The sequence below is a fragment of the Falco cherrug genome, chromosome 2 (genome assembly GCF_023634085.1).
Source record: "Falco cherrug isolate bFalChe1 chromosome 2, bFalChe1.pri, whole genome shotgun sequence".
NCBI classification, from domain to species: Eukaryota; Metazoa; Chordata; class Aves; order Falconiformes; family Falconidae; genus Falco; species Falco cherrug.
The window spans coordinates 71,831,867-71,851,852 of NC_073698.1; the positions used below are offsets into that span (position 1 = coordinate 71,831,867).

The 19,986-nt window shown below is 44.3% G+C and overlaps 2 protein-coding genes across 4 annotated transcripts in view; one reads left to right on the forward strand and one right to left on the reverse strand.

Annotated features, from left to right (window-relative positions):
- Positions 1-16,720, reverse strand: part of GABRB3 (gamma-aminobutyric acid type A receptor subunit beta3) — a 199,960-nt gene extending 183,240 nt beyond the window's left edge. Inside the window, exon 1 of the mRNA XM_055702724.1 lies at positions 16,156-16,720. Within this exon, the coding sequence (XP_055558699.1) occupies positions 16,156-16,256 (101 nt within the window). The 5' untranslated portion in view covers positions 16,257-16,720. The remainder of the gene's footprint in view (positions 1-16,155) is intronic.
- Positions 1-19,986, forward strand: part of GABRA5 (gamma-aminobutyric acid type A receptor subunit alpha5) — a 59,960-nt gene that overhangs the window by 35,337 nt on the left and 4,637 nt on the right. For all 3 annotated transcript variants that reach the window (XM_055702730.1, XM_055702728.1, XM_055702727.1), the window contains exon 8: positions 14,615-14,758. In XM_055702730.1, coding sequence (XP_055558705.1) covers positions 14,615-14,758 — 144 coding nt within the window. The remainder of the gene's footprint in view (positions 1-14,614; positions 14,759-19,986) is intronic.

The window sequence follows — 19,986 nt, forward strand, 5'->3', positions numbered from 1 at the left end:
GTTTCTCTTCCCTAACAGCTGGCCATAAGGGGCTTCTGAGTCGGTTCCTGAGAGCTGAGACAGGCAGTACAGCTTGTTGACTCTGCCAGGACGTGTTAGTGCCTTCTTTACAGAAGGGCACATGAAGGGGGCCAGGGAGGTCCTCTGTGAAATGCCGAGCGGCCGAGTTCAAGACTAAGTTGTGATTTTGCAATTTAAGGCAAAAGCCAGCTAATACAGAAATGATAGGTTTGGCCTTTATGCAGCATGTAGAAGCTTTACTTGAAGTCAAGGGAGGCATGCTGCCTCAAGTAACGCCGCCTTATACATTTTTCTAAGGTTTATCACCGCTTCCTTAGACACTTCCATCGCAAAGGACATTGAATGACTAAAATAAGATGAAGCTAGGTGAATACTAAAATTCAATATTGCTAAGGCATTTAATATAATATTTGATATATTTCTCTGCTCCCTCCTCCTGCCCCATGTTATCACCAGTTATCAACGCACCACTTTGGTTGGAATTCTTCTCCCCTAATTTTCAGCTGTTTGGAAGCCAGGTCTCAGACGCACTGAGCAAGATGCCTGTGGCAGCATCAGACAGGCAGTCTAGACAACTAGCTTGAACCAGGGGTGTAATTTTATTAAGTTTAGCTAGTAAAGCATAGGCATCTAGCCTGAACTAATTTTCCATCCAACGCTCCAAGTGGAGGAGGTAGAGACCACCTAATGGTATTGCTGGTATTTGCCACTAGCTTCCTAGAAATCGTGGACACATGACTACTCATGGGTCTTCATTGTTTAAAAAATTGAATCTTTTAGTTCAGAAGCCCCTAGTACACAGACTCCTGACTGAAACACAAAATCATAGGGATTCACTAGAGCCACGAAGCTCCACTAAACTCCTCCAGATCTGCTGGGCTTTTGCCTGTTCTGGGACGTGGAAATGCTCGGCTGCAGCATGAGCATGGTGATTTGGCCCATATCAAAAGCCTTGCACTGACAGCAAAGCCTTGGAAAATGGACACGATGGATCTGCGACAGTTTTAGATAGACAACTATGTCACAGTTAGTTGTCTAGACTCTCTTTATGGCCACTGAAAGGAAATAAGTACTTCTGTAGTAAGGTACATTTGAACTATTTTTGATACCTGCCTAAGGACAAGGTGAATCATATTTTAGATGTTCCTACTTTTCTGCAATACTTGTCAGATGTACATAAGTGTATTGTAACTTGGTCAGAGTAACTTAGAAGTCCCTTGTTCTCTTGTTCTCTACATCACTAGCTCAGGAATAAAAAAGTCTGTTGTACATTGATCAAGAGAAACAGTCACTGCTGTAGATTAGTTAGGTGTTACATATGGTGGTGGTGAGCTTTTGTATCTCTCCTAGGTGCTATTTTAGCAGTTCCTGCTAGAAGTCCTGTTTTACACATAATCACAGAATGGTCAGGGTTGGAAGGGACCTCTGGAAAACATCTTATCCAACCCCCTGCTAAAGCAGGGTTCTCCTAGAGCAGGTTGCACAGAATCGCATCAGGCGTATTTTGAATGTCTCCAGAGGAGGCTCCACGAACTCTCCAGGCAGCCTGTTCCAGTGCTGTCTCACCCTCAAGGTAAAGAAGTTCTTGCTCATATTCAGCAGGAACTTCTTATGTTTCAGTTTGTGCCCATTGCCCTTGTCCTGTTGCTGGGCACCACTGAAAAGAGCCTGGCCCCAAAGGATCCTTTTCAAACGATCTTTAGTAAAATGGTCATTAGGGCTCTTCAGTACAGAGACAACTCCACCATTTCTGCAAGCAGCTTGTATGAGCTGTGCTGTTCTTCCTGCATTGAGTGGAGTGGGTTATACCAATAGGTGCTTAAGCCTTCTCACAGGTGGTGCAACATAGCCTGTGCTCATTTCAGATATGCATGTATAGCAATATAGACACCTCTTTAATCCAGCATTTTGGGCAGCCAGTGATGCCGGCAGCTTCATCCTTGCATTGAGTCCCACAGTCAGGGTGGGGCAATGCAGCCTAGAGCTCCCAAAGGGCAGGACATTCAGCAAGCACGGTGTGTAAAAGAAAATGCTGTAATATTCAATTATTTCAGAGATCTAAGAAGTTTTCTTAACACAAATCTACTTAGAAATTAAAACATAGGGTTCTGGGCCTGGACTGTGTGGTGTGGGTTTCTGCAGCAGCTATTGTTATGGGACCCCAGTCTGCATCAGAACTTGCAAATTAATATGACTAACTTCTCACTTGTCTGGCAGGTTTCTCATAGAAGTGATACCTTTTAGTGTGACAAAAGGCAAAAGGGTCCTTTTCTGAAAGCTCCCCAGAATTATCAGGTTGGTCAGTTTTTTCTTCACCCGTTACAATGATGCACATTCAGAACTTTCCAGAAAAGGCTGGAGAAACTGATAGTGTCCTCTTCAAGCATTTGCAGTCACTGCCATTAATTAATTTTTCAAAGGCTTTGTCACATATACATGGTTACTCGTTGCACAGAGGTAATTTTTAAAATACATTAAAAACACGGTGTTTGCTACCTTCTAGCCCTCTGGGGGTGTGATTGCTTTCATGTGAAACAGTGCCCATCCCTGTAGTCAGTCATTGCCTACTTCTGGTCACCCCCTGTTCAGAAGCCAGTGAGTTTTTCCCCCTGAGGTTCATAACAGAGTGAAAAAGGAAGATCAGAAAGAACACTAGCTCACACAGGGCATTTGACACGTCATCCAAAAAAGCTGTTGTCTTTCCCACCCGCCTCGCAACCAGCGCTGACCCAGGGCTGCAAACTCTGCTGGCGTGCAGCAGCCAAGGGCTTGGCTCCCTACCAGCCTGGAGCAGCCACTGCACAGGCTGGATCACCTTTAGTGAAACCCTTTTTTTGTACCGGTAAGGGACGCCTCCCAGGGCCACCAGTAGCAGCTTTCGTAAGTGCTGCAGAGAGCCCCTTGAGTGGCCGCTGCTGGAAGGTTGCGTACAGCCTGCCCGGGGGGCAGCCTCCTTGTCGGGAGGTGGCCCATGTACATTGGGGTTGGGGGGAAAGCTCGACCGGTGGTGTTTTCAAGCTCAAGGAACCAAAAGTTCAAGCAGGGGAAGGAATTGGTGTGGAGATACTCAGCAAGTGGTTTTTTTCTCACCGGAAAGAGATCTAAGCACAGTTGTGGTGGAGCAGCGTGGAGATCCAGGTGCTTTGCTGATGGTACAAACATCAGCATGCATTTCCCACTCTGGAGATTTCAGCCTAAATTTAAAGGCTGTGCAACTGCCTGACTGCAGGAAAACAGTGATTCAGTTTGAGTTGTCAGCAGTAGATGACAACATGCAGAGACTCTGTGCTTAAGCTTTCAAATGACCCTTGGGTGCAAACCTGCAAAAGGCATTGCTGGGCCCGTGATGCCCCAAAAGGCACAGCGAGGGTTTACAGTTGCCAGCCGTGGATCACGGGTTTGTGCCACTGGTAAATGGGATATTATTCGTAAATGGGACAAAGGGGTAAATACCGCTACACTGCTTTACAAGCCAGGTTTTTAATGGCTATTTCCTAAGGTGGCTGTTTTCATGGCTTGTAAGCATTTCATAAACGTTTCTGAAATCATTCCCGTGATGCTGATATGAGGTTGGTAGGTCTCTTCCTCCAGCATGTTGCAGGTGGGGATAAAGGAGGCAAAGAGCAATTAAAGTCTCTTCTGAGAAAAGACAGAGCGGTTCATTACCTGCTTTTATTGCCTCTGTCGTTATGGGTCTCCAGGTTCAATTAGAGCCTCCCATTGCCGCTGCAGTACATTAATGACAGAACGACTTGCCTCAGGTTTTTATTTGGGTGGGAGGCAAATCTGCAAGGCACTGCTGCAATTTGGATTTCAGTTTCCAGGCTGGCAGCTCCTTCATGACACCTCAGCCTGTGGTGGGGCCAGGGAGCCCTCCCCCAGCACCGCTGGGTCCCACATCAGCCTCCTCCCCTACACAGAGAGCCAAGTTAGCCCGGGCTGTGATCTAGCGCTGCTGCAGTCCCAGCTTAGCAAGCTTCTTCAAAGGAAACTTTTTTCGTGTTGTCCCCCATGAAGAAATGAGGGGGAAGGAGGAGTGGGAAGAAGGAAAGCCTGGAAGGCCTTCTGTTTTTTCCCCCATTCCCCATCATATCCACTGAAAGTCTCCTCATGGCCAGCCTGTGCTAGCAGCTAGCTGTTTCGCTGAAAGCATCCCAGCAATAAATCTGTCAGCAAAGCTGGGATTCCTCCCTTCTAAATTTATCTTTCTGCAGAGTAAATATATACAGCTGAGCTGATCGCTCTCACACTCTTATATAGTCAGGGGAGAAAAGTAGATATTTTTAGACTCAGGTTAATCTCCTCCTAAAGCAGATGACTAAAATAGGTCAGCTGGTGGTTGTAGATAAGATGTTTTACTGGTGGACAAGGAAAATAAGTCCCGTGAGCACCTTTGGGCCTGGGTCTCTGTGACTGGAAGGGGCCGGTTCTCAAAGAGGGAACAAACGCCCACATACTGTGGCAGACAGGAGGCGAAATGGCAGTGCCCTGGTGAGCAGCTGCTCGCCTCAGAGAGGGTCCTCGTGCCCATCACTGAGGCTGGGCAGGCTGAACCGACAGCCTCGGGAGGTTCTTAAACACCAGGCTGTACTCCCCGGTAGGAGTTTATAACTCAGCTTCTGAGTTCTAGATGACTGCACCTCAGGTGTAGGGAATAAATTCTAGTGATTGAAATCTCAGAGCAGTATTAAAGTGTCGGAATAATATTTCAGCCTGCTGTCTCTACATACCTATTGATTACATGTTCGCACAGTATTATTAATGCAGCATTACTACTGAAATTTGTAAATGTCTTCATTAAGGGACTGGTTTCAGAAACAGAGGTGTGTATTTAGTTCTTCAAGTAGTCTCAATCACTCTTGGCTGGTTTCAGGTCAGTGAAGATGCTTTGAATGGTAAGCTCAGCAGATAGGCTAACTATGATGGGTGGGTTCCTGGTGCCACGCAAGTTGGTGGGAAGAACATCTGTTGATTACCGGGAGGTCACGGTTTCATTCTGTGGTGTTAGATGTGGCCAAAAATACCACATTTGTGAAGGCATCCGCCACAACAAGATCACATGGAGTATTTTCTAAAATTCACTCTGCATTTCTCAAAAGAAACTCCTCAAAGTGATACTCCTGGAGAGCTGATCGCATTAGCTTTGCTGATATTATGCAGCAGCTTGCAAAATGAGTGCACCACTGCAATCAAGATTGCTTAGAGAGTAAGGTACTATGCAAAGTGAGTAATGGTGTCAGTCACACTTTGGAGGATACTTTTGTTTGCCTTGCAAAAAGTAAATTAAATCTCTAACATCTTTCTCATGACCATGCTGTTTTTTCTAATGAAGCAGTTAATATAGCTGCCTAATATTGTGATTGCAAATTCAAAGTTCATTAAATACTAGTACATAGCTCAAACTGGTCCACTGATTTGGAGTTACCATATACCTGGCCTACAAAGACCAGCATAGGGTCAGGAAGGTCCCACGATATTTCAAATTTTTATGTCATCCCAGCACATCCTACTGCCCCGTTGCTCTAAGTCTTCTTGCAGCAGATATTTATATTGGCTGTAACAGGAAAAAAGAAAGCATCAGAGGCTGGAATACCAGATTTTGACCAGTTCCATATGAAAAGCAATTGTGTAGCGACCATTAAAATGTGGTGTAATATCAATTTTCAGATTAGTTCTAGATCAAGACAGTGAGCACTAAATCTGAAAATAAAGCAAGAAGTTGTGTTATAAATATTGACTGCAACAAGAGGAAGAAATGGGAAGAAGCAAAAGAAGGCAGGCATCACCTGCTCCCTAACGTTAGCTCCCAGATGAAAGCAGGGACTTTGGGAAGATGACCTGGTGCTCCCTCATACCTTGGAGCACCTGAATGTGTGACAGACCCGCAGAGGACCCTGTTTAGTCACCCCTTTCAGTCAACCCGTGGCAGGCATCCCACAACGACGGGTGGCACAGTTTAGCTGTCTACACCTGTGTGTCTGTTGCCACTTGAGGTGCTGCCCCAAAATGAAAACTTTTTCTTTGCTGTTTTTTTTTCCTCCTTTTCTGAGTGGAGCCTGAGGACCTGCCACCCCAGAACACACAGCTCAGTTTGGTGTGCCATGCCTGGTTTTTAATCTAGGCTCCTGTATTGTCAGATTTCATAGCAAGGACTCAGTCCTAGTTGCAGCCCCAGTGCTTAGGGAATAGCTGCGCTACTCTGATTGCTCCCCTGTGGCCACATGGACGAGCAGGATGGAGCAGGGAAGAGCTGATGCTGTCACCAGTGGTACTGCTTACATGGTGGCAAACACGCACACCTCTTTAAGGGTCATTGCTCAAATTGCTGTGCTGTCTCCACAATCATCCTTGAGAGACATTCTGTATTACTCTGCACAGCTCCTAGCTCAGGGCTCATAAGTGGTGCAATAGCATCCTGTGAGTGACTGAATTATCAGGACAACTGTTCATTAGTATTCAAGTTACATTCGTCATTGATATGACCGTGATTTAGTGTACCAGCTTGCAAATAGTCAATTTATTGTATTAAAGCAGTCAGCAGCCTTGCCTAGGCTAATCATGAATCACACATCCAAAATCACAAAGTTGCTTTCAGGCAAAATCATAAGGGTGGGGGTTTTTTTCCCTTTGCTTTATATTTTTGAGCTCTAAGGTGGGTCACGTTTAGAGTTTTCCCCTATGAATTGGAACTTCTAAAATTAAGCAGGGCCTTCCACCTGTTTCTTGCTTTGGAAAGCTGAAGAAAATGGCTTTTACAAGATTATGTGTCTCAAAATGAATTTTACAGGCTGGAGCGTGTCCAACGAAGGGCAATGAAGCTGGTGAAGGGTCTGGAGCACAAATCTTATGAGGAGCAGCTGAGGGAACTGGGGTTGTTTAGCCTGGAGAAAAGGAGGCTCAGAGGAGACTTTGTCAAACTCCACAACTACCTGAAAGGAGGTTGTAGGCAGGTGGGTGTCAGTCTCATCTTCTAGGAAACAAGCAATAGGACAGAAGGAAACGGCCTCCAGTTGTACCAGGGGAGGTTTAAATTGGATATTAATACAAATTTCTTCACTAAAAGGCTTGTCAAGCATTGGAAAAGGCTGCCCAGAGAGATGGTTGAGTCACCATCTCTGGAGGTATTTATAAGATGTGTAGATGTGGCTCTTAGGGACATGGTTTAGTGGTGGCCTTAGCAGTGCTAGGTTTATGGTTGGACTTGATGATCTTAAAGGTCCTTTCCAGCCTAAATGATTCTATAATTCTATGTCTCACCACCTTGTGGGTACAGTCTGTGCTTCCATTTCATTTCCAAGCCATAGACACTTCTATCACATTTCTATTCCCACCTTTTCCTGAGGTGACTCATAAATTACATTCTGAAACAGAGTAATTTGGTTCTAATTTAGGACTTTATATTTTTTAGTAATGATCAGTATAGCATATTAGTGTTGCTTAGTAATGAAGTCACTTGAGACCTCTCTGGCACATTTTCAGAACATCCTATTCTATTCCCTGTGGAATGTGACAATAAGATCGAATGAAACTGTGTATCAGGAAAACATATAAAATACTGTCTACATTATTGAATTATATTTTCATTATAAATTGAGGAAGGACAGAAACAATCATTTCAGTAAGACTGAACTTACCACTGCACATTTCACAGCCAGTCGTGTCCTATTATATTTTGTCATTGGTTTTCACACAAGAATTGTTCCAAGTCCATGAATAATTCCCTCCCTGGACGTCCTCCATTGCCATATCTAGATGATACTGTGCCATTCCAAAAAAGTTTCATTCTGAGCATTTCCTTTCTACTCACATCTGGAGCACTGTGGCCCATTCTGAGCAACTCAGTACAAGAAATACATGGATTTTGTGGAGCAAGACCACTGCAGGGCCATAAAGATCATTTAAGGACTGGAGCATCTCTGCTATGAGGAGAGACGGAGAGCTGGGGCTGTTCAGCCTGGAGAAGAGAAGGCTCAGAGAGACCTAATCCACCTGTATAAATAACTGATGGGAGGGAATGAAGAAGGGTGAACCAGGCTCTGCTCAGTGGTGCCCGCTGACAGAACAAGAGGCAGTGGGCATAGGTTAGCAAATATTAAATTTCATCTGAACACAAGAAAACATGTTTTTACTGTGAGGGTGACCAAGCACTGAACAGGTTGGCTAGAGAGGCTGTGAAGTCTCCATCTGTGGAAATATTCAAAAACTGCTGGGCACGATCCTGGAAAACCTGCTTTCAGTGTCCCTGCCTGAGCAGGGGGTGGGACTGGACGATCTCCAGAGGTGCCCTCCAGCCCCAGCCGTTCTGTGTGATGTGAATTCATAACACCATATAGTTATACACGTTACACTTCTTGTCTATGGCATGTATTTAAAATCATGCATCCTGTTTATCCATATGCTGTAAGCTCATGCCAGTTAAAATGATCAGTCTTGATTCTGATGATTTCAGGTCTCTAAAGTAATTTCCATGATCCTCAAATTCTCCCAAAACCAGCAGAATTCCTCACAATATGACAAAGTCTTCATTTTAGGCTCTTAATCATTGAATATGTGAATATATTTCTCTTAATATTTAAATTGCTGGTTTACTTTAATGACTTACTGTTATAAAAAACTACTTCCCCCTAGACCCAGTCCATGCATATTTAGTACCATGTCTTGTTATTTTTATATATTAAAATACATTTTTACTAGATCTTTTTTCCACTAGGTCTTCCTACAGACTGATTTCATTTGTACATGGATTCATTCTTACCAACTCAATTTAATGGGAAATTCCAATTACAGAGCTCAAATCTGCCCTCAGCTGCATAGGCACAACCACTGACGGATGCTTTGTAATGGGTTAAAAAGTATTCACAGAAAAATCACAAGACACCCAACGTGACTCTTAGAATTCAAGGTGGTACATGATGGCTTAGTAGCAGCACTGTTTTACTGTCTGCAGAAGTCTTTGAGAGGTTGTAGATGGGGTTCTCTATTGAGTTGTCTAACAGCCTCTAAGTGAGTCAAATACATTAATGAATAGATAAGATAGAAAGATATTTGTATGTGTATTCAGATTGTGATTAGAGCTTCTAAAAGAACTGACAGTTTATGTACATCTTTCACAATCAACAGGCTTTGATGGGGATTAACAATACTCCCAAGCTTAGGCAGTCTGATGATCCTGTGGCGTGTACTAAATATCATGACGATAAAGGCCAAGAATGTAGCTGCACAATTATCATGAATAAAATAGAAAATAAGCCAAAAGTCATCTTTCTAAAGTATCTCTTCAATTCAGCCTCCGACTGGCATCATGCTGAAAGAAAAGTTCTAGCCATGGTTTGTGGATCAACAGTTTAATTGTGGAATGCAACTCAAGCACGCAGGGTGGGCACCCATACTCACAGATCCCCTATTTCACGGTTCCCTTCACCTGATTACTCGGGCTTCTATGGCCTCCCGTCAGGTCTGTCAAAGGGTTTGGGGGCATGTTTTGGAAAGGGAGTATTTTTTTCCTAAATTGTTTTATGCCCTGTCATGCAAATATGAAAATTTACTGGCACCAGTGGTGATTTTTCTTCATGGGTTGTAGCTTCAAAAAAACAGTCCTAGAAATACATCTGGGTCCCGTGGACTCAAAATTGGGACTGAGCCATCCACATTTATGTTTATTTTACTTAAGGAGCCAAGAAACACTTCTTTTTTCCTCCTTTTTTTTCTTTTTTCTTTTCCCCAGAGTTTATTCCAATATGGAGGCGAAAGAAAGCCGAGAAGGGAGAGTGTCTGTCAGTAGCCACAGGTCCCTGTGGGTGGGAGCAGTGGCAGGAGAAGGCTCCCTGCTTGTGGGCTGCTTTTCAAGTGTATGGGAGGATGCTGCACTGCTCACACTTTTTCATTCGCAAACAAAAACAGGGCACCCCTCAGTGCCAAGGCAAATGGCAGAGATCCTCCAGGTCTTACTAACTGGCTGCTCTGCTTTGTCAGGCTTTGTTTTAACGTATTCCCTTCCTTTGGCTGTGGTCGTCCCCTGCTCTCTGTTCACCAGCGTAAGAAAAACCATGTCGTGCTTTCCTTGCCAGACATACAAATGCAGGAAGAGTGTGGGAGAAGAGCAGGGGAGATCTTTGCCATTTTTATATTGTGTGTGTGTGTTGAATATTAGAATGTAGGAAAATGGATCTGCTCATCAATAAACAGATATGAGAAGAAATTACTTATTTCATCCTTCTGGTAGGTGATAAGCCTGCAGCCATTTATCAAACATCCACTGGAAATAAATGTCTGTTGTCATTTTTTCACTTTTAATAACATTATACCTCTCTGTAATTTTAGGTGCTCATCTCAACTGCTACCGTGTTTTTTTGGTTGATTGTTTTTTTTTCTTTTTGAAAGAATGAGCTTAGGAGAGAGAGAATAATTTAAAGAGGCTTTCCCCTTTCTTTGGCAAGCCAGCAAAATGAATATAAAGAAATTATTTGTATCCATAAAAACAGAATAAGCCCACTTGCTTAAAGTAGAATAAACACTAAGCAGTCTCACTTGGATTTTCAGTGGCTTTGAATCCAAGTTCGCTTTTACAGCAGCACCAGAGGCATTCTCCCAGCTTGCTAACCCAAACCCTCTACTACAATTTTCTGGCACCCTTTGGGAGACTCCTTGTTCCCACCCTGTGTGCCATGTAGAGGAGATAAGGGCCACCATCCCTTATCTGCAGTAAACCTTTCTCATAACTTTAGAAAGCAGGTGCTGAAGCTCCTCAGTCCTTCAGCAAGCACGGCTGGTAGGCAACCTCTTGGAAGCTTTGCTTATGTGGACGAGGGTTTTTTACACAATTGGTATGACAGTGCATAATACCATCTCTTCATTAGCACCTGCTCTACCCCAATAGCAAAATGACATTATTCTAGACTACTCTCACACTTTCAGCTTTCAGTATGGCTGTGCCTAATTATACTGCAGCAGAGCTGGAGCTTTTGGTAGTCAAGTTTGGGATAACTGGAGTTTGAGGCTCCTGGGAAGATGTGGCAAAAAGTTTGCAGCAGGAGGACCTGCTGCAAATACACAGGTTTATCTACCTGGAGGTTTATCTAGGTGACCAGAAAGGAGGTGGCCAGTGGTTCAGCTGCCACACCAAGGTGCATGAGGTGGCTTCTTCCTCTCAGAGCTGTAAGTTTCTCTCAAGGGTGCATATGGACTGAGGGGGTGGCTGTATCTTTTTACATTTGCATTCATGTTTTGACATTTTCTCCATTCTCCTCTTTCTCCCAAGGAGGCTTAGACACACAGAGCCTGGCCTAGAGTGAGGAAATGAGGCACTAAGCCAAAAATGTTTTAAAAAGCTTTTTAAAACACAGACCATGTTTTCTTACATTTACATGGAAGATAGGTGAGGATCATACCATATATATGATCTATCGCAATAGAATATCTCTAGAACAGGGTAAATTCATCCTATTCCTAATGTGACTGACTTCTGAGGGGAGGAAAAATCACTGCAGGTTGCATCTGTTAGAGTTGGGCTCTGCAGGGACACATCTGTTTACCCTCCTGTGTCTTAAAGCCCTGGCTAAAACCATCCTTCTCCTGCACAAGAACCTCTTCTAGCTAGGCTATTCTCCCTTCTCCTATAGAATCTCTGCTCCTGATCAAGCAGTGGCATGCCTCTCTGTCTTGTAGCCTTGCAACAGACATTCTCCTGTGAGAGAGGACCTGCAGGCTGGAGTCCTCCTTCCAGGCAGGGACTGGCCTCAAGCTCTGCTCTTGCCTGCCTGAGGGCTCTCTCTTCTCACCTGGGATGGGGACCTTCCCTGCCATGGTTTCAAAAGAAAGCATCCTCAGAAAGTATTGCTTGGGCATACTTGTAAGATCTGGGTGGATTTTTGGCACCTTCTGGCCTCTGCCTGAATTACAGATATTTTTTTCACAGGGGCAGGGGCTGGGCATCTCCAGAGTAGGAGCCTCCGACCCTGTACTGGTGCATGTGTTTAAGTACCCAGTAAAGGCGGCAATCCAAAGCCGAGGCACGGATTTATTTTAGAACCTCTGCCAGAGGCTAGGCAGAGCAGAGAACCAAATAATCTAAATACTTGTTAAGCCTTACAGGTCTATGTTCCCATGTGGTTGCAATTTCAGTGGAATTTGATTACAGTGCTCTCACCAGGAGTCTAGTCGGGTTGGCTTATTGTGTCATTGGCAGGAAACAGGACAAACCCAATTATCCCATTGCCTGGGATCCTTGCAGTAACAGGGAACTGCTGAGGTCGGATACATTTGGATCATCCTAACAAGAAGTCCAAAGCTTTTTCTTCCCCCCCCTGGTGTAGGAAGTAACATAGGTAAAACCCAGATTCTCTGACAATCCCAAATCTGCCTACACAAATCCAACATTCACTGGGGGTATTGACACATGAACAACATATACCAGATAAGCATTTAAAAAGGAGGGCTTTCTGCAGCACCTTTTTAAATGGACCCATCTCCTCCTACTTGTCCTCTCCAGATCTGGCTTTGGAATTATTGGTAAACTTGTAATCATCTCTGAGATGAGAAAGTACCTCAGCTCTAAAGGAAAGGTGAAAATCTTTCACTTTTTTGCTATGCAAATATTTTGAAATACAGAAAACATTCCTTCTTAGCCTTTCAAAGTGGATCGTGAGATGTAATTACAGTAATTTTACTGCATAGCTACCAATATAAGCACATGGAAGGCGTGTGGGCAGTCCTGCATGGTTAACAAGGGATGGAGAATTTGTACATCCTCAACTTCCAAACCCTGGATCAACTCCAGCCCTGAATACAGCAGCAACTCTCAGATATGTGACAAAAAAGATATCTTCCCATCATTATCTTTTTAGTGATAGTCGTCCGTATTTTTTTTCTCAGAAGGTTATCCACTGTTTGATTACTGCCCCCCAGTTGGGAAATTGTGTCCTGTTCTTTATCTGAATCTGCCTGAAACCATCTTTCAGGCACTGAATTTTGCTTTTACTTTAGTCAGTAGTACAAGAAATTCACCGTGGTTGTAATTTCTGTATGCAAGTATCTGTACTCAGCACTTGAGTCATGTCTCAGCTTCTTGTCTGTGAGCTCCTTAAGCTTCAAATCATGGCTTGATTTCCAGTCCTTGGAGATACTTGTGCTCCTCTTTTGAACCCTCTCCCCTCTCTCTCTTCATTATTTCTATAGCTTTTCTGAGGTGTGGACAACAATGTACAAACAGCCATAAATGGTCAGACAAAAGGTGTATCTAGCCTAGTGTCCTGCCTCTGTCAGCACTTCCCATAGATGCCACAGGAAGGTTAATAACAGGAAAACAAGGTGCTGCTTTCTTCCCTGCTACCTGCTCCAGCATCCAAGTGTTCTGCAGCTCATTGTGCTACACACATATGCTCTTAACCTGAACTGGGACCACTTCCCATTTTCTGCTTGACATTCCTAGTTGTATGGGTCCAGGGACCACCATAACATATTTCTTGCTTCCAACTCCACCTGCTTTTCACCTCCTATTTGGAGAGTAAGCCTTGCCTGCTTTCCCGAGATTTCAGTCCAATGGACCCCAGCCTACTGTAAGATGCCTGCAGTAATGTCACCTGAAAGCTTTCAGTGATCGAGGTGTTCTAAAAAGCATAAGAGCTACTTAAGTTAAATAAAATATATTTAAATTTATAGTAAGCTCCTGGATTTTCTGAGACTATCTGCGAAGTAAGCTCAAAAAATAAAACCAGCATTGACTATCTCAGTAAAAGAAAACTAAGATTCCCTTATAACAGCATAATTACTCCAGGTGTTAGGGCATTAAAAATAACAGCGATGTTATAGAGGAAGGAATGAGTTGGCAGTACTGTCACCACCTTTATTTCCTAGGACTTCCAAATGAACGTAGAGAAATCTTAAAACATTTGCATTTCCAGGTGTGGAGGTGTTTCTGCACCACCACTGATTTGCTCTGCTATGCAGAGCCCCCCGCCCTCCTGCTCTCCTGCATGCAGTCTCACTCACCCCTGAATCCTGCCTCTGCTCCTCAGCATCACAGGCACAGGCAGACACATCCCAGCTTCCTTTACCTACAGCCACCGCCCGCATGCAAGACCTATCCCTTCATCCGCATGTTCATAACACAAGGTCAGCGCGTGCGCACCGTACCCCACACTTGCACATGGCATCACTTACTATTTTATTCTGGAGATGGGATGAGACATAGAGGGTCTCCGTTGTCCGGGCACTTAAGGTGCCCAAGTCCTTTTGAGGGGGGATTTCAGCAAAACGCATTTTGCAGCTTGCTGGGGTTTAGGAGCTGCCAGCAAGGTGAATATAGGTCTGAGCTGCTCTTTCTCAAATCGAGTGGTTGTGATGGATTATATTTATACCTCCACTGTTCCAGCCTTTGACAAACCTTCCCACACATCTGTTACATTAGAAAGCTTCAACCTAATATTTTTTGAGCTGGGCATATGGGAACATGATTATATCATCTTTATTTGTTTTTCTCCATTCACTCTCACTCCTCCATTCTTCCCTCTCCCCACTGTTTATCATTTAAAGATCCACTAAAATATTACACTGTGTTTTTTACTCATCACCGTCTTTTTTCCCCCCTTGTTGACAGATGCTTACCCTAATTCTGAAGTCATCTATGTGTGGACTAATAGCACCACAACCTCTGTGGTGGTGGCCGAAGATGGCTCACGACTTAACCAGTACCACCTGATGGGACAAACTGTAGGAACTGAAAACATCAGTACCAGTACAGGTAGGGATAATATTTCCATCCCGTGGTTGCCGATAGCTGGAGCAGGAGGGTTGATCCACAAGCTCCGGTTATTTTGTAAGGAGGTTAGGGAAACATCTGTGGGATGCAGGGTGCTTGAGAGATCCTGTGCAGGTTCCTGACCACTTAGCAGACATGCTGAAACACTGAGAGGCTTATATGCTGGTTCTTACACACGTTGCAACGGGTGAAGGTGCATCCAAGCTCCTGCTATTTAACGGGAGCACTGGAGAAGCTGCACACAACTTCTTGGTGACCACCTTTGCTGAAGCTGCCAGAGCTGTTGCTGGCTTATTTCCCTATGGGAGGAACCATCCCGGGAGGCAAACACCACCCACACATTTGATCCGTTTCAATCATCGCTTTAAAGTGATTTGCTTGATGAAACCACAGCGGGGGAGGGAGCAGAGGGCAAGTGGGGGTTGTGGCATGGCTTTGCAGCGTGTCCAGGGGACCACGTGGCTGGAGAGGAGGTGCAAACCCCGAGGATTCCCATTTCCTCCCGGGCTGCAAGCATAGGCGCCAGATGTGGCAGCATTAGGGAGGCAAAGAAGCTTTAATCCCAGGCCAGGCACCCACGTGAGCCATGCCGTCCTGCTTCTTAAGGCTCCCACGCAAGGGCAGCCCTGGGCGTGCATTGGCGGGGGGACTCCTGGGGGGGTCGAGGCTGGGACAGGGATCACGTGGGCTCAGCAGGATGGGGGCTTAACCAGGTTACACAATGCACTTGTCTGGGGAGCATTAGTGGCATCCAGCCTGCTGTGAAGGGAAGGGGGATTTCCACCGCACTGGTTGTACAGGGCTTGGGGTGGGGAAAGGGGGCAGCCAGCGGCAGCACAACTGGGAGCGATTCCTGCTGGCAAAGCACGACAGAGGCTTCTGGTGATGTGCTGTGTCCCTGGTGAAAAAAGATGGGCTCCAAGCTGAAGGCAGGATTGTAGAGGACAAGGTATAGATTGAGTTGGGAACCTGTTACTGTCCGCGGGAAATGTAGGAGATGTGAAAACAGGTATACGTACACTTGCACACAAAGTTAGCCGGACCAAAACATGAAGGCGCATAAAGCTTTCTGCTTAAACTGTCCAAACATGGCAAATAAAGAGGGGGCAGCTGAGCTTGCCACATACTCTCCAAACAGGACACAAAGTGAGGGAAGCCTTGCCTCGAGCGGAACAGGGGAGCCACTAAACATGACCACCACCTCCATCCTACAGAGCTTCACCCCCTCCCTTGCCCATTTCAGGAGACACAAAGCTGTTGCTAAAGCAAAGATACCTAAAGTCTAGAGAAATGTATAGACAGAGCAGCCACCACTGCAAAGAAAAAGGACGAGTATGCTATCTCCTCCTATTAAAGAGCAAAGGCGCTTTTTTCCTTACCAGTTTACCATCATAGCGGCGTTGTTTTCTGCAATGAACGGCAGCTCGCCTCTTGCCTTCAGTGTTGCCAAGAAAAAGATCCAGGGGATGTACTGGAGCATCTCCTACAAGCTCGTCCTGCTCCTTAGAGCATGAAAACCATCCAGCCCAGGCAGTGAGTGCTCCAGCGTGTCCACTCCAGGCCACTTCCAGTTTGCAGCTTTGCCTGTGAAAGCTCCTTGTGCTCCTCAGCCCAAGGAAACAGGGGACTCTTCAGACAAATCCCAAAGTTTCTGCCCAGTAACCTCCTCCCTCCTGTATCTTAAGATTTAGGCTAATAAATGCTTGTTTTCCAATGTCAAGATTTTATATTAATGTCCCGGGTTACATCTGGGCTGGCTGGATTCTGATTGCAGGCTGGATCACAAAGAGCAGGACACAGATTGTAACCAGGGATTAGCAAAATACAAAAATCCGATTTTGCACAGGGAAAGCATCAGTCAGCAATGGATTTTCTGGACTTCATCAAGCTCGTAGGAGGCCAGTAATCAGGGTTACTCATGAACGGCTAAGGCATTTCTTCCTCCTATTGAATTGTTGAACATGAAAAAGAAAAACCAAATAGCTGTTGCACATATCCAAATGCTTGGATCTTTTGTGGGTTTTTTGACACACAAGTCAAACTACACAGCCCTTGCAGCTGCATCGGCAAAATGTTTGCATCTGCCATACAACATTTATGCTCTTCTTTCTAGCAGACATTTTTTTTCAATATGGAAATGCTGGACCTGCTGGATCCCTTGGGATTCTCCTGATTTTGTAGGCAAGTCACTAAGATTGGCTGTCTTCTCAGAAAAAAGCCATCCTGGCACTCCCAATTCACCAGCCAGTCTTGAAATCGGGAACATTTTAGCCATGCCACATAAAATAGCTCTGACATATGACCCCTGGGGTTTTGCTGGTGGTTTTTTTTGTGCTAACATCCCCTAATGTCACTCCCCCAAAAGAGAAGATGTTTGACTACTCACATTGCTTCCAACAGGCCTAACATCTGTTATGCCCTGGTGGTGCAAGTGAAAACAATCACATATGGGATTTGGGTCCAAGTGGATCTTGCTGCTTTCTGCAAATGATTGCCCAGTTCTGTTTCCCATACCCAGAATCTCTCACTGCTAACTTAGGATCTACAGTGCCACAAAACCAAACAAAAACCCACTCTTTTATTTTCTGCCAGCTGGAGCCTGAGCTTTGAAATATCCAAAGCCTACATAATAAAAGAAGCATTCAACCCTTCATTTTGCACCAAATAATTCTGATTTTTCCTTGAGATTAATTTTTCCCCTGCATCACTATAAAATTCATACAGGCATTTCTTGTGGGCCAAAATATTCTGGATGCCATGGTCAGGGATGTGGCATTACAGACCTGTCAGGATCTCTCCAGAACAGCGGTTGACAGACCTGAGTCCAGGTATATCCAGTAAACAAACAAGCTTGGGAACTGGTGCAGCCTCATTAAAATACTCTATTGACTCCCAGCATAATGGCAATGGAAGAATGCATGTAAAAGCCTGGAAAATTTGTAAGCATGATCTCCAGAACTCCATCATCTAGATACCAAAAAAATACTGTAGCAGCTTTTAAAGCATAAAAATACCTTAAGACCAGCAGCAGCACGGTAGCGTAGCTCTATGAAGAAATGCAGCCATTCCTCCTCTGGGGCTTTTCATTAGTGCTAAATTTGTTATCAAAATTGTTTCATGCAGTGATGAGTGGACCCCATCAGGAACAGGATTCTTTTTTAATTGTTACATAAACCAATGATAAAAATTCTCTTGTTCAAGAAAGCTTGTGGTCTAAGGGTAAACAGTGGCCTTACAGAAGTAAAAGGGAGGTTTGCCGCTGCAGTAGAGCCTGTATAAACAAAAGGCCAACTCAGGCAGATGTTTGCTTTACTTTAAGCAGTGCTCCTAGGTCATTAAAAAAGCTGTGGGGGTTTCATAAGCCCTAGGTCTGCTGGAGGAAGCATTCCTAGTGTAGGCATTTTTGAAAGGGACAGCATGGGAAATCAGAGAAGGTATCAGTTGGAAGAAGAGCAAGTACAAAATCAAGGTGATATCATTATTTCAGTGCAGATGAGAGCTTTGATAGGTTAAAGAAATTCATAAGGCAAAAGTCAGCTGTGGAGAGCCATCAAAATGTAGGCATTCATTTTCTGCATTTTAAAAAGGAAATAAGGGGGTCCTGTTGCTCTGCTGAAGCTGTTTACTTTTTTTTTATTCCAGCTCCAACAGCATATGTCAAAATCAATAATGCATACCGTCACTCCTTAGCAAGCAGGGAAACTGTGACTCAAACACATCCCGGTGCAGTAGCAACTCAGAAACAGATTACAGGCACATAGACCCTGCTGCTCCTGGCATATTTGATGAGCAATCCACAAACTAAATGCTCCTGAATAAAGAGCAAGTGGGGTTCCTTCCAAGACCACAGCATGTTCAGTATCCCTGCTTCAAAGTTACACTAAATGGAAAGGAATTAGATGTTGCTTCACAGGGATTTTGTCCCCAGTTTCACAGCATTCCCTGTCCATCTCCACATCCCTCCTCAGGGGACTGTTTCACCAGAAAATCAGACTCCAGGAGAAAGTCATAAAGATTGAGGCAGGCTGTCAGGTAAGGTATTTCTGTGCTGTTCCAGTCTCTGACTAAAATCCTCAGCACAACGAGCTCTGCAAAACTTAATTCAGAATAACAGAGCTTCTTTAGCATAGCATATCAGTGCAGCTGTACCTGCAAAAGCCCTTTCACTCTAGACCTGTTCTCCGCTAATTAGCCATATTGTCACTTAGAAATAATCTGCCAGATCTAACAGCTTAGCAATGCTGGCCACAGCTCAACGCGGGCTACTCACTCAAGGCAGAACCAGCCTGTGATATATTTTCCTTTTGTCGCTGGTCTATAGAAACTAACAGTCAAGTCTTGCAACAGAGATTATAGCTATATTTGTTTTGTTCTTGGAGGACGATATATATTTCAGAACAGGCATTACTCTGATTCATCAGTACCCAGCCGAATGATGCATTTAAATTAATTTGGTATCAATGTGAGTGGAGATCTGTTAGGGCTTGAAGGGTTTGGGGTTTTTTTATTCTTACATTTTGTTTTTACTCTTATTTTTCCTAGGCAAATAGTAGCCTGGTTTTAGCTAGCAAGATTTTGGCTTTGAGGAGCAGTTACCATCAATGAATAGTCTTCAGTAACAACTATATGGTTTTCCAGGAACAGCCTGAGAGAACCAGTTAAGTTCTGATTTTTTAATGAAACATTAGGGAACGTGACAGCTGGTCTGTCGATTTTGGAGTGCATTTTTTTAGGCTTTTATTGAAATTCGGAGAACCTGACAAAAGACAGATTAAGGCAATGCTGTGAATTTGGCATATAAAAAAGACATGAAATTTAGCACTGCTGTGGCAGCTTTCAGTGAATTCTCCATGCAGGCAGTATGATATTCAGATATTCATTGCTCAAGTGAACAAGGCATGGCACAATGTCTATCCAGAAACAGATTAAAGTGTACCAAATTCTAGGTAAACTGCATGTACTAGAGGGATTATTTTTTTTTTTTTTTCTGGAGGAGCAATCTGATGGGTTTGGGTGCTCAGATCAGTAAGACATCCCAGGATCCATGTGCAAAGTTGCAGGTTTTGCAGCACTGACACTGGGACAGGCAGTCCCTCAAGTGCAGTACAGAAGTGTCTCGATCCCTTCTCATTGTTGAAGAATGATGGCTTGACAGTAACAGTTGCCCTAATGAGGTTAAGTCCTGCTGCTAAATCAGGTTTCTAAGAGTA